The sequence below is a fragment of the Loxodonta africana genome, chromosome 6 (genome assembly GCF_030014295.1).
Source record: "Loxodonta africana isolate mLoxAfr1 chromosome 6, mLoxAfr1.hap2, whole genome shotgun sequence".
Lineage (NCBI taxonomy): Eukaryota > Metazoa > Chordata > Mammalia > Proboscidea > Elephantidae > Loxodonta > Loxodonta africana.
Genome location: NC_087347.1, coordinates 104,949,293 through 104,963,570, shown reverse-complemented (window position 1 = coordinate 104,963,570; position 14,278 = coordinate 104,949,293). Strand labels below are relative to the sequence as shown.

Sequence of the window (14,278 nt, the reverse complement as noted above, 5' to 3'; positions counted from 1 at the left end):
CCGACTCCTATTGAAAAGAATTTCTAAAACTTTCTCATTCATGAAAAAAGAAAAACAGCCGTTATTGATAATAACTACATTCATTATGGATTCTGTATCATTACTCTGGACTTGGAAAATTCTGTGGTTGTGAAATTAAGAGGGTGATCTTATCCCATGGTTTCAAAAAGAAATGGATGCAAAGAGACCTGGCTATCTTGCCCAACATTATACAGATAGTTGTAAAATTTATAAAACACCATCTCTTATTTCAGGTACCCTGGTAGAACTCTGGCTAGTCTTGTGCAATGAAGTGGAAAATTTACTCAACCACTTGGACGAGTTAAACTAATCAAGCCAATTTATGTTAAAAAAAATCATCCTGCATCATTGCTAGAAATCTTCTCTTTGTTTTGGTTATCTTTAAGTGACAACTAACAGATGTCTTATCAAGGAATAAAATGATTTCAACAAATTAGAATACCAATGTCTTAATCTACCGGTTTTGTTTACCTTTTATTTCCACTTTCTTGAAGGGATATTTCCAGACAGAAGACTTCTTGATTAGCAAAAAAATCCAAGTCCGTATCTTGCTAAATCTTGTCATTTCTAACCCTACACGTACCAACAGTTTGGTAAGAGGGACAATTAAAGCTGAAAATTATCTTAGATTCTGGAAACATTTGCCAAAGTCAGGCTGGCAAAGAAGATAATGTCCTTTTTTTTTTTTTTTTAATAACAGTAGCAATAAGCCTTTGCATATATCATTTCATTTTCACACAAACTTAGGAGGGAGAGAGAGCAGTTCTTGTATGATGAGCGGGGAAATCAGAATGTCAAGAAAGATCTGTGTGTGTACACATACCTACATTATACATATTATTTCTATATGGGCAATTATAAGACTTAGTTATGTTTATTTCCTAGATATCATAATGAGATATGGTTGGACCCAACCTTCTGTTTGATATTTATAAATGCAACTTGGAGAGAACAAGTAGCAGTGTTGAAATTTAGAGCCAATACCAAGGAAGCTTTTAAAAATGAATTTGTTGAAATTTAATCCTCCAGATTCTCTACCCTTTGAATGTAATGTATGAAATCATCCATGGAATTCAAGTAAATTCAGAATCCGTTTGGAGAAGACGGTCAAATAAAACGAACCATTGTGTATAGTGTCTGTAGAGTACAAAAAGTCTTTGACTGAATAGAAATAAGAGCAGTGTTGGCAGCTTTGAGTAAGAAAGGAATTAAAGCAACATATATTGGTACCATGAAATACATCATTTTTTTATTTATGAACCTAACTTAAAGAAAAGCTAGTTCGTTATTGTTGTTGTTGTTAGAGTCAGAGCAAGGCTATCTCTTCTGGGATGCCTAGACAAAATATGAGAAGTCTGGAGAGAAGCGTGATGTCAGTAACATCGTTTTATAAGGTGGCATTATGCATGTAGTTATGATGATGGGAAGATGTTTTATGTGATGTGATTATAAATTAAAAATACACAAAGCAATGACACATTTGTTATACTTTCCATCTGTGGTGCTTGCTTTACAAGTTTCAGTTGTATCTATTTATTATGTTGTTATTTACATTCAAATAAAATCTGAGGAGAAATAAAAGTAAGACATTCTCATTCCTGACTCAGTTCCTGAACTGAATGTAGTAAAATGTTCTACCTCTTTCAAAGAGAGCAGCTAAAGATATTTCATATTACCTGTGACATTATTCACTTGCCTTGGACTTCTCAAATGATCTCTAATGATGCACACATAGTATATAAAAAATAGCATATAGAAAACAAATAACAGGCATGCCAGATTATTCCATCGGCTATTAAGATATAACAGCTTTTTTTTTACCTTCATCATCTAAGAACGTTACTGGTTATTTTCTTGCTTCCTGCCACTTTCCTACTTCAAGGAGGCCACACAAAATTGCAGTTTTTCTGGGCCAGGTGTGGCACAACAGCCCATTTTGTGCACAGGTCCAATCATCTCTTCTTATAAGGTACAGTAAGCCTCCTAACAACTTCCTAGGAGTTACTGTGACAAATGGTAAAGATTAAGTCTCTTTAATTTTGAAGTACAAAGTTTCCTATTTAAAATCACTTTCCTCCTTCTTTGATACTTTGGCCATAGACGATTGAGCTTAGGTGAAGTTTTTCTGAAGAAATCTTAAATATCCTCTCCTATTTTGAGTCTCAGGCTGTTGTATTCAACAATGAAATATTTCTACTCTAGAAGTTGTAGCTGGAAAAAAAGAATGACTCAGATGGGGCAGTTCTACTCTGTCCTATAGGGTCCCTTTGAGTCGGAATCGACTCGACGACACTGGGTTACTGGGTACTGGGTTAAGAAAATGGCAATCATGGTGTTAGTCTATGTCTGGAGGTCACACTATAGGGTATTCTTCTAGTTCTTAAGCAAATCATTTGAGATAGTTGAGCCTGAATACCTGTTGCCATCAAATAGATTCTGACTCATAACAACCCTATAGGACAGAGTAGAACTGCCCGATAGGGTTTCCAAGGAATGGCTGGTGGATTCGAACATCAGCCTTTTGGTTAGCAGCCTTAACCTGTGCCACCAGGGCTCCTGAGCCTGAATAAGCAGCAATTATCTGAATAATTCCAGCTTCAAACCCTTTTTCTGAATCCAGACAATTATTTTTATTCAACCAGAACTTCCTAAACAACTATCTCTGTTGTCTGCCATATTTTTCAAGTGTGTCATAGCCCTTGTGTTAATGAAATGTTTAGATACAATCCAGGAACGTGGCATCTTTCTCAGCCCAAAACTTTTGGGCATAACCAGGGATAGATTAACCGGTAAGCAAGGTACACAGGGGCTTACCTTAAGCAAGGTACCTACAGGCTTACTTGTGTTTACTCACTAACCTGTAGTGAACAATTTCAAGGTTTCCCCCACTTTTGATGTGGTGAAAAACAGGTGAGATTGTGCACCACAGATTAGTAAGTCAACCCAAGTAAGCCCACTCAGCCTTGCTTATTGGGTAATCCATCCCTGGGCATCACATACATTTTAGGAGTGATAAACTTGTTCTTTGAGTTTGTCCCTGCTCATCTTCAAGGTCAGCAGAATATGATTCTAGAGGACAGAAACACAATATAAGATGTCCTTTACTGTCTAGAACTTTATATTCACGTTAGTAAATATTTATGCACACCTGGTAAAGCTCTCTTCTTATAAAATAGCCTCAGCAGCTGTTGCTTTGAAAAGCACAGAGCACAGTGCCTGGTACATAGTTTCTGTTGTCAATGTGTGTTTAATAAAAATTAAGTGAACAAACGAAGTAACTGGCCAACTGTCCTAGTTTTCTAAGACAATATCTTCAGCGAAGTCTCACGTTGTAGCCACGGTGCTGAAGGAAGGGGCTTTAGATAGCGCAGCACAGGGAGATGCAGCTTCTGGCACACGGTTTACATCACCACGTTTGAGAATTTGGACCCTCTCTAATCCACCAGGAATCAGATTGAACTGTCACTTCAGGATGCCAGAACAACAAGAAAGGGTGAGCAATTCGGATGATTCAACCAACTTTCTTTTGGTCTGTTCCTTTAAACTAAAAATCAGCTCCATCCATATAGATAAACAGTGACATTTTATTCACTTTAATATCTAACTTCCAGTTTGATTTTATGGCTAAACATACTATTATTTTTTGGATCGATAGTTCCTCTGGCATCTCTTTCGTTCCTGGTGTGACTTTCATGTACCCAGCAAGTCTTTCAGATAAGGTTTCCAAATGGTCATCTGCACTGGAAGCAGATTCCACATCCTTTACGAGAGATTCACGATGTAATAGGTTCTTGTCACTATATTAATGAAATCAGAGTTACTCCCTCCATATGCTGGGAAACTCAGGGTATCTTTTCTCTTCTTTTATTATGACAATAAAATAAAAGTTGGAAAGAGGTTTTAAAAGGTCTATAGAAAAACTTCCCAGGGAAAAATGCACTTGTTTTTCAGTACACACAGAGGAGTTACCTTTTTACTCTTGTGTTACCATTCTATTCCAAATAGTTCCAGTCATCTGCAGGCGCCTTTCAAATGACGCAAATTTCACTAGATTAAAACAGTTTGATTTTAGTTAAAACTACCCTGATACGGCAGCTTCTGGTTGCACCAGTCTACAAAGGACTATGCATTATAAGAGGAAGAAAAGTGGTCATTTAACTGTTGGTGATATCTGCATGCTCTTTTTCCTTGGAAACTGTCATTGAGCTTCTTGGCTATGGAATGTCCATTCTTCAGTTCTCCTTTTTAAGAAAGATTGTTGCTAATCGTTATTGTCAATTTTTTTCAATTATAGTTGCTTTTCACTTGATATAGGTAAGCTTTTACTAAATACATGAAACACACAGAAGATCCTTTGAGAAAGGGCGTTTCTAGATAGGCTTGTTTGAATATGACTTTTAGATACAGTTTTTGTGATCTCATAAAGTCACATAGTATTTGGATTCTGGAGCTTAATCTATCTTCAATTCAGTTTAAATGCTTTAAGCCAAAAGTTATGACTAAAATGAATTTAACATAGCCTAACTAGAGACCCAGGGGAAACCAGTATAGATTATGAGAGTAAGGATAGTGAGGTATCTTGATTCATTCAGCCAGCCTTCTTCCCTGTCGTCAACCCCAGCGACTAAAGTTTTTGTTGATCGCATATAACAAACTGCATCACGCTGACATGAACAAACTGCATCACGCTGACGTGATTCCTCTAAAATAACCAGAATGGCTTACGATGTTTTCTTGGTGTTTCCATTACCTTAGTTCATTCTATACTTTGCCACTTGTCCTTTACTCACTCTCCATATCATTGGGGTACCTTAGATTTGTTTGGTCCCTTATTCTTTCCAAATGGTTTCAGATGCATTTTCGTATCTGATATTTTCCATTAGATACCAACACAGTCTTTCCAGCTGTCTTCATTTTACAAATAAACAAACAGATATATGATGAGTTAATGGTGAAGACAAGCCTGGAATAGATGTTTTGTATAATCTCTTTCCACTGCCACCTACGAATTTACTCCATCTCCTGACCCTTTGGTAATGTCGTTTCTTCTTATTGCCAATTTGTTTTATATCTGTTTATAAAAGAATCTCTGATTTTTATAAATGAGTGATTATGAAAGACTGGAGTCAGTTTACAGGTAAAAACATAGCCTAAAGTGAGACTTTTAGGAATAAAACACAAAAATCCTTGTCTTTGAAGTAACAGTCTGCTGCCATTTGCAATTACTGTTTATTTGCCTTTTCTCTTTCAGCTTGTGCCAGCAAAGATGAAATTTAAGCATGGTAGTTTTGAGTGGGGGCTTCCTGGGTTTTTATCCTGGTTTCAACACTTTACAGTCATGGGAAAGTTACTTACTCTTCCTATGCTTCACTTTCCCTATCTGTAAAATAATAGTAGAGATGATAATAATATCTACCTCATTGCCTTATTGAGAGGATTAAATGAAATAATGAATGTAAAGTGCATAACACTGTCCTTAATGCAGTTTAAGCACTAAGTAATTACTGGGTTGTTGTTTTTGCTGTAAAGTGCTCTACAATGTGGTCATGTAAATTTTGTTCTTTAAAAGCTTTTGATTTGACAATAATATTACCATCTCTTAAACTCATATTAAGGAAGTTTTAATGTGTGAGTATCTAGCTTTCTAATTATCTGCCCTCTTAAGGTACACTTCATAAGTCAGTATTTATTGAGTAACTTCTGTAGAATTATAGAGGCTCCATTGCAGTGGTCCTCAACCAGGGGCCATTTTGCACCCTCCCTCCCCCCTGCCCAGGCCACATTTGGCAATATCAGGAGACATCTTTCATCATCGCCACTAGGGAGTGCTACTGGCATCTAGTGAGTTGAGACCAGGGATGCTGCTAAACATCCTGCAATGTAAAGGACAGCCCCCACAGCGAAAAAAAGTCATCAGAAGTCACTAATATCAAATGTCAGTAGTGCCACTGTTGAGAAACCTGCTCTATAGAAAAAGGGAAAAGTATAAGACATCATAACTGCTAGCAGTCTAGTTAGAAATACCTATCAAATAATAATACCTGTTAACACGAGGATAGGTTTATAATCAGTTCATCTTGAAAACTGGTTGAATTCACGAGAAGGTCTACAAATATGGGCGTAACAGCATGTTTATATAAGACATGATGTCCTTAATATGTTTTGAAGCCCTCTGTGATTTACAGGGGATGTTGATTTTCATTGATTATGAAAAACTTGATATAAAAAATACTCTTCCCAACTACCTGCCATATTGTGTATTTAAGCTACTTGTTGGAGGGCTACAAATTATTTTATTTTCCTTTAAATGAAGACCATATAAGTATCTATGGTAGAAATGTTGGTTTATGCAATACAAGTTAATAATAATGCCAGATATATCATTATCAACTTGTATTGCATACATATATATATATACACACACCCCATTTTCAGAGTTACTTTAATTAACTTACTTTTATGTGAAGGTGACTAATGTCAGTGGCATTTGCCTTTGACTAAGCAATTATTTATTGCTGTTGTTGTTTCCTTGCTCAAAGTAAAGATTATTCCCTTTTTTTTACCTGCCTAACACTTTCCTTTGACAGTCTCAAACCTACACACCAAATAGGCAGAGAAATCTGATGTAAGGCATTTTACAATGGACTTTTCTGATAAATTTTTGGTAGAGGTAGTTGTTTGTGTGTGTGTGTGTGTGTGTGTGTGTACGTGTGTTTAGGTTTCCACTTAAAGTTCAGTGCCAAAGCAACACTACTTATACATTTTCTAAATGTGTTTTAAGCAATAAGTTGTACAACATTTTTAGAACATGTGTTAAGCTATTTCTCTAAGAATGAAGCTCTTAACAAAACATAAGCACTCTGCATGAGATCTTAGCAGCAAAGTGCTTAAAAGATAAAGTAAGAATTGGTACCATGGGAAGAACACCAGCTGTAGCGCGCACAGGTCCATTATGAGAAGTATGGTAGTGGGTAGGGAGAAAATGATTTAATCAGGAGTAAAACCAATTTTATTATAAGGGCACGCAGGGGGTGTGGCACCATAGTGAGAGGGACATTTCAAAATATCTGACAGATTTCAACAATGTGAAAACCCTGTTCTTTAAAGTGACAGTAAACCCCATCAGGTCTCCCTTTTTGATGCTATTGTTAACAGTTGACTGTTTAAAGCTGGCCTGCTAAGATGCTGTCGGCCTATTTCAATAGCGTGTAGCCAAATAAAAGACTAATTGTTGAAATACAATCAATCAAAAATGATTGCAGGGCAGAAAGAAGGTCTCCTCTGCTGATTTTGTTGTAGATCATATTATTGTGTTATGATTGAGGTAGGAATGAAGACTGAATGGGGGAACGTCTGAAATAAACAGACCCACCTTCGTTCCTTCCCTTGCGAACATTCTATTGAGCAAGAACGGCCACTGACTAGCCCTGGCAATAATAGCCCATTTAGAAAAAAGGATCTGATAAAGATTGTAGCTAATATTTTTTAAAGGACGTGAATAATACTGGTGAAACAGTCCATGCAGAGAGCCCCTTCAGTGACCGTTCCCAGGTTTTCTTATGTTTTTGGTACAAAGTGCATCTCCGCATTCATAACACTGACACCCGGGGGCATGTGAATGGGAGCCCAAGACGGTGGTAAAGGACCAGAACTCCAGTTTACCAAATACCTGTTAAATTCTCACCAGGATACTCGGCTTTTCAGTTAACTCCCAGATTGTCTAAAATGATTAGCTTATGTTTTCATTAAGCACAGAACAAAAAATCTCTTCTACGGTGCATGTTTAGAAATAGAAGTCCTGTGGGTCAATAGCAATGCCTTTGTGCCTTGCTTCCTTTTAATTGTATGTGAGGGATGTAACTTTCAGGCCCTGATACGTCCACTTCTTGAGTGAGAATGATTGCAGACTTTGATATTGAGGGTGAAAAGAAGAAAACAATTGCCCGGCATCATTTTGTTTCTACTGAAAACTTCATTTTGGCTTTGACTTTAATATTTAAATGTCTTAACTCACTCAGGCTTCCCAAGCAATCATTTTTGTTGTTTCTGAAAGGAGTTGGTAAGCACTCGTGGTTTGTCTTTAGTGTCTTATCATTTTTTGACAGCTTTGCATAGCCAATGTAGGCCAACAGGGGTCTGTCTAATATTGTTGCTGGGCAAATTTTCCTCACTGAGATGAAAACTAAAAAAAAAGATATTTTTGAAGCAGTAAGAAGGAATTAATCTCCTTTCTCACTCCATGTTCTATTCCTTGCTGACTTTATATTCAGGCAAAAAAAGGAAAAAAGTGTTACCCATTATTCCCTTGTACATAGCAAGGCTAACACGTGTAAAGCAATAACTCATTTTCTATTGCCATGTTTAGCATATGTCTCCTGTTGGCTCAGCGAGGTCTTTAGGCCGGTCCCTTGAGCCGGCCATCATTGGCAACTCTTAGCCCCTCGGCCTCAAAACCAAATAGCTTTGAATCATGTTGAGCTGTGGTGCTAATTTTCATACTGATGCATTATGGGAATAAATGTATCTGACATACTGTGTCAATGGCACTGTCTCTTTGTGTCTCTTGTTTTTTTGTTAGCTGCATTCCTACAGATGGTATTCCATTGAAAATGCTCCCCTTCCTACTGAAAAAGGAGGAGGAAAAAAAAAAAAAATGCACACAGCACCAAACCTCTAGGTGCAGAAGGCTGTTAACGGTTGCTGATGATAGTAGGCAAACATTAACATAATAATTAGTGTCTTGTAATTGTTTCATTAAAACCAGTTGTTCCATTTCTCCTCGTGTTTTCCCAGAAGAGAAGCTGAATTTGGACGACAGCCAGTGGGAGGACATCCACGTTGTCACCGGAGCACTGAAGATGTTTTTCCGGGAGCTGCCTGAGCCGCTCTTCCCTTACAGCTTCTTTGAGCGGTTTGTGGAGGCGATCAGTAAGTACCTCACATACAGGAGCAGTTGGTGAAATAACCTGGCACTGTGGAATTATTAAGTAAATAGTAACAGTGATGATACCCATAATCATAGAAAACAGACAGTATCCCCAATGCTCTGTATCTTTGGTTTTAGTGTCTGTTTTTTTGATAGCTTACTTTACTAGCCGTGCAATATTATCTGAGTTAAAAAAAAAAAAAAGGAAAACAAAGAAGAAGGCATTCTACGTAGGGTGGCCTATTTCTAAATCAACCTCCTCCATTGAAAATAGCCTTCCGTGGAATCTCCTTTAAGAGGTCACCTTTGGCAACCCCACTGGCTGCCTTTATACTGTAAGAATTGGAATGAGTACAAAGGGGTCTTGAAAAACCACCTAAGTGAATTAAAGATTACATTGCATTAATGACATGCTAAATCATCAGCTGAGGCATTACTATCTCTGGGCTCACTCACCCTTCACTCACCAATGCTAGAAACATACTCAGCCACTATTTGCTTGTGAGAAATGTGAATATTAAATTAAGTAAGGATAAGTTTCTCCTGCCAGACTAGTGACTTTACAGAACGTTGTATTATATCCGTTCCTAACCAATAGTCATACTCCATGAGGCTTCCTTTCCTCTTATTTTCTTATTCAGAAAACACGGGCACACACACACACACTTAAGTAAAAATCAACAAATAAATAATTAAGTGAAAAATAAATCTTTCTGAAATGCAAGGAAACTTCTTCTATTGATCCATGAAGAAACAATTCCTGTCACATCTCTAAATGTAATATCTGAGGGTGCACTTACCATGATTGGGACAGGTCGGAAGAAGTTTCCTGGCAAGCAAGCTGATTTAAGGGAGAAAAAAAAAAAAAGACGAAAGAAAGATAAAGTGAAAAAGACGGCAAGGCTGGCGGGAGCTTAATTAAAGTCCAATCGAGAAAAATTTCCCAGAAAAAAATACTCTACATAGGAAGTCTGAACTTGGGTGACTATGTGTGCTGCGCTATCATTAGTGGGATACAGGGAACCCATGCTGAAGAATAGTCCCTGAAAGTAAACTTTTATCCTGTTTTTCATTCCACAAAAGTTATCATACTGTCCTAAAGCCCTGGCAAAAAAAAGATGTCAAGGGGAATAAACCAAACCCGATGCCGTCGAGTTGATTCTGACTCGGCGACCCTGTAAACCAAAAAAAACAAATCTGCTGCCGTCCAGTTGATTCCAACTGAGAGTGACCCTATAGGACAGAGTAGAACTGCCCCATAGAGTTTCCAAGGAGCGCCTCGCAGATTCAAACTGCTGATCTCTTGGTTAGCAGCCCTAGCACTTAACCACTAAGCCACCAGAGTTTCTGAGAACAACCCTATAAAAAAAAAAAACTAGTATAAGGTAAAACCGCCTGGTAGGGTTTCCAAGGAGCACCTGGTAAATTCAGACAGCCGACCTTTTGGTAAGCAGCCGTAGCTCGAAGGGGAATAAAGCAGAGTTGATTTTCCCAGGCCTTTCTCTTGTGGCCTCCTCATGATTTCAGATGGTGTTATTGTTGTTTACTGTAGTAACTGCTTGAATCATGGGCTCTGTAGTGGAGCTGAAGCTCTTATTCCTTGTAATGACTTCTTATTTCAGGAGCCCTGAGCTTCTCAAGAACAACATTTTATAGTTCCCAGGCTCTCTTAATTTCCTTTAAAAGGAGGAATGAAGAAAAAAATAAACAAGAATGCATTTCCACAGCAGCTATTCTGATATTGTCTTAGAAAATGCAAGCGTGGAGGACCACTCACGCTGCTAGGACAGTGTCCTGCTAGGAGACTGGGGAAACTTGCATTTGGGTCCCTATCCCTTATTGTATAAACTTAAAGAACTCAGACAATTTTCACATCGTGGGCTGCACACTTTTAAGTGACAATTATCAATCTCATCTCGGAATGTACTTGTATCCATGTGCTGATTTGGGGGCTATCATATGGAAACCACATCATTTAAGTTTCCCTTAGTTTTCATGATTCTAAAGATATTAGGCAGGCCATTAGCTTGAGAGATATAGGAAGCAGGCCCTCATAACCCACTTGAGGTGTGTCCTTTGAATTTTCCTGAAAAGTAAGACCATCTCCTGGCCATCCTTGACTCAGACACAAACTGGACAGAATCTGAGAAACACAGGCATGGCCAGGACTAAAGAGGGCAGAATCGAGGCAGCAGCATGGTGCTGTGACTGATGGCTATTAGCTAGAGTTATTGCCAACACTGATAAAATGGGTTATGATGAGAATGAATGGCATGCTGCCTATGAAAGTCTTTTAAAAATGTAAGATGCCGGGGAATACAGGGTGGAGAGGAGGAGTCTGCTGTCTTATTAGGGGGAAAGCACCTAGGAGTACATAGCAAAGTATGTATAAGTTTTTGTATGAGAGACTGACTTGATTTGTAAACTTTCACTTAAAGCACAATAAATAAAAAAAAAAGTTTAAATGTAAGATACCTTACCGATGCTGGCAGTGTTTTTCCAGGTAAGCTTTGTGTGATAAAGTAATCTAGAAGAGAAGATACAGGACAGGTATTTCTTCCCTGTTCAAGGCAAAGAAAACCAAATTTAGCAACTTAGCTGTCTTTTTTTTTTTTTTTAAATAATACGCTATTTTTTAGAGCACTTGTAGGCTTCTAGAAAACTGCACATAAAGTACGGGAGTTCCCATCTAACATCTATCCCCTTCGCCTTGCACACAGTCTCATTACTTTTCATATGGGGGGGATTAACCAACAGGGTAATGTGGCTGAGAAATATATTATGATGTTGGGCAGAGATACATGTTTACTCACCCTTGGCTTTTGGGTATAGCCTTGAAGCTAGTTCTTATGTTCTAAATTCAGGGTAAACTCAGTTCCAGGTTATAGTTCATATTTATATGTCCTTAAAAAATGTCCTTAAGCGTTGGTAAAATGGTCATCTATTCCTTGACAGTGAACAAGAAAATAGAAGTTCTTTGGCTCATTTGTGCACGATGAATTTTTTCAAAATTATAAGAACATTTATATCCAGTTCCAAAGGTGTGCTGGGATTCATCATAGCTCTCATCCCAGAGACGCCTCTGAGGAAAGGCCTGGCAGCCTACTTCCAAAAAATCACAGCCACTGAAAACTCTGTGGAGTGCAGTTCTAATCTGACACACATGGGGTCGCCATGAGTCAGAATAAGCTCGATGGCAACTGTTTGTTTTGTTTTGTTTACATTGCTTCTTGTAAAATATATACGTACAATGAGAAGCTCAACAGACCATTTATGAGTTCTTGGTTTTGTACGAAAAGTTACCAACCAGGTAAAGTAAATTCACCAGAGAGATGGCCGCATATGCTGGACCTGGGCATCTTTGCCCTCAGATCGTCACCCTTCACTTCTATGCTGTAGAAGCATAGTAGGATTGACCCTAGCCAGTCGTGTTTTGTAGGTGGCCTTAAGGGCTGGCTTCCTGCTGCTGCAGCTAGTGGAAACCATTGGCAGGAGATGGAAGGGGGTGTCTGGAGGGGTGGGAGGAAAAGCGAGACAGTTTATTAGTTTATCCCCTGCCCCTGTCCACCCATCTGCCTCCAGCAGCTTCTCTGCCTGAGGACCAGTCTCCTCCATGGATTCAGTCAGCTGGCAGGCCCATTGTGGTTCCATCTGGTTACAGGGGTCCTCTTCCTTTTGCTGCTCCAGGCTTGAGGAGGTACTGGCTTCCTGCTATGGCTAATTTCTTGGTTACCTCACTCTTCAGCTTCTTCATCACTTGGGTAACCGGTTCCCTGCATCAAATTAATTCCTTCCGTTGGTGTAAATACTTGAAGTGGTTTCAGTTTTTTGGTTAGAAGCGATCAAAACACCATATAAGTCAATGTCACGGTTCATGTAGTGTCAAAGTTATTTCCTTTTTCTCTTTCAGTACCCCCAAGCTCGGTGTGTGAAGGGTGAACATTTTCATCTGGCTCCAAATTTGAGAGATCTGTTACCTTTTCATGACAGTTAAAAAGGTGAACAGACCAAAAGGATTATTATGCCCAAGTAGAATGCCCTGCCTCTCAGGAAGAAATATTATTTCATGTACAAGCAATTAATGTACAAAAAAAAAAAAAAAAACTTGTGTTGTTTGAATTACTGTTAGTTCTCAATATATATTTGCAAGTCATCATTAGATGTTCCAAGAAGAATGAACAGAAGGCATTTACTTTTTGAAATAGTAACTTTTTGGACCAAAAACAAACGTTAATAAGAACTTGCTGCCATTGCCATAGTGATTCCCTGTCTGATAACACCCATTGGGGTAACAAAAGCACTGAGGATTGTTTTATATTTCAGAACCCAAGTACTGCAGCTATTGATCTGAAATTCCATACTTGGGGTCAATGCAGTTGGGTCACCTGCAGGTTATTGCCTGTAGATTTAACCCACTGACTGTAAGGACTTAATTCCCTGGAAATGACTTGTGCTGAAGCCATTATTAGCACTGTGAATGTGAACTCAGTGGAAAAACAGAACTGTAGAGTTTTATGATAGGTGATGCAATCTCGTGGTTAGAGACCTGCAGGGGATCGGGGCATTTCCAGTACATCTGAATCCTTGGAAGTGTACTAAGTTTACCTCTATTTCCATCCTTCTCATTCTGGTAACTCTACAGGTCCAAAGAAAAGAGACAAAAGGCAGTGCCTCTTCTGTTTTAATATCTGCATTTTCCCTGAAGTCCCTGGGAAAAAGGAAAGGCAGAGAAGAACCCATTGGCATTTCTGAGAGTGATCTCATGTAATTCCTCAAAATAACAAAGGAGATGTTGGAGAACCAGAAGGATCATGTGGAAAATAATTTCTAATTCACATAACTACTGTGAGAATTAAGGAAGATGAAGTTTTCCTTACATTATATTAGGTGCTCAATAAATTATTTGAAAAGAAATCAATTTTTTAGAGGTGAAAGCAAGATTCAGAAGTATTTCCCAAGTTTACAAAGCTCAAAAGATTAGACTTAGTATTCAACTCCAGACTCTAAAACGTAAACACTTTTACATTATCCTACATTGCTTTTCTGGGACTATTTAACTAAAAGAAATCTTGCTTAAGGAATAACTAACTAGCTGTTGCCAAATATCTGTCTGTTACATTATCCTATATAAGACTGTCCTATATAAACCAGTTTTGTTTTAATTCAAGTTTAGAATTATATTAAATAATCAGAAATTTTAGCATTATGTCATATGATCAGGAGTTCTAGGTTAGAAATAAGGTAGAACTTCCCAAGAGTGAGTAATGTTTCAGTATTTACTAACTGGATATTAAAACCATCAGTGCTTTAAACATTACCCTCTAACCCTCC

The 14,278-nt window shown here is 38.1% G+C and overlaps 1 protein-coding gene across 12 annotated transcripts in view; it reads left to right on the top strand.

Annotated features, from left to right (window-relative positions):
* Positions 1–14,278, top strand: part of ARHGAP15 (Rho GTPase activating protein 15) — a 710,746-nt gene that overhangs the window by 556,646 nt on the left and 139,822 nt on the right. For 6 of the 12 annotated variants that reach the window (XR_010322327.1, XM_023542980.2, XM_003405853.4 and 3 more), the window contains one exon: positions 8,815–8,949. Coding sequence is in view for 6 of the 12 variants with exons in the window: in XM_023542980.2 (XP_023398748.1) it covers positions 8,815–8,949 (135 nt within the window). In the remaining 6 variants the exon portion in view is untranslated. Of the gene's footprint in view, positions 1–8,814; positions 8,950–12,857; positions 14,039–14,278 lie in introns of those variants that run through there. The other 6 variants (XR_010322332.1, XR_010322330.1, XR_010322329.1 and 3 more) reach the window with 3 other exon arrangements.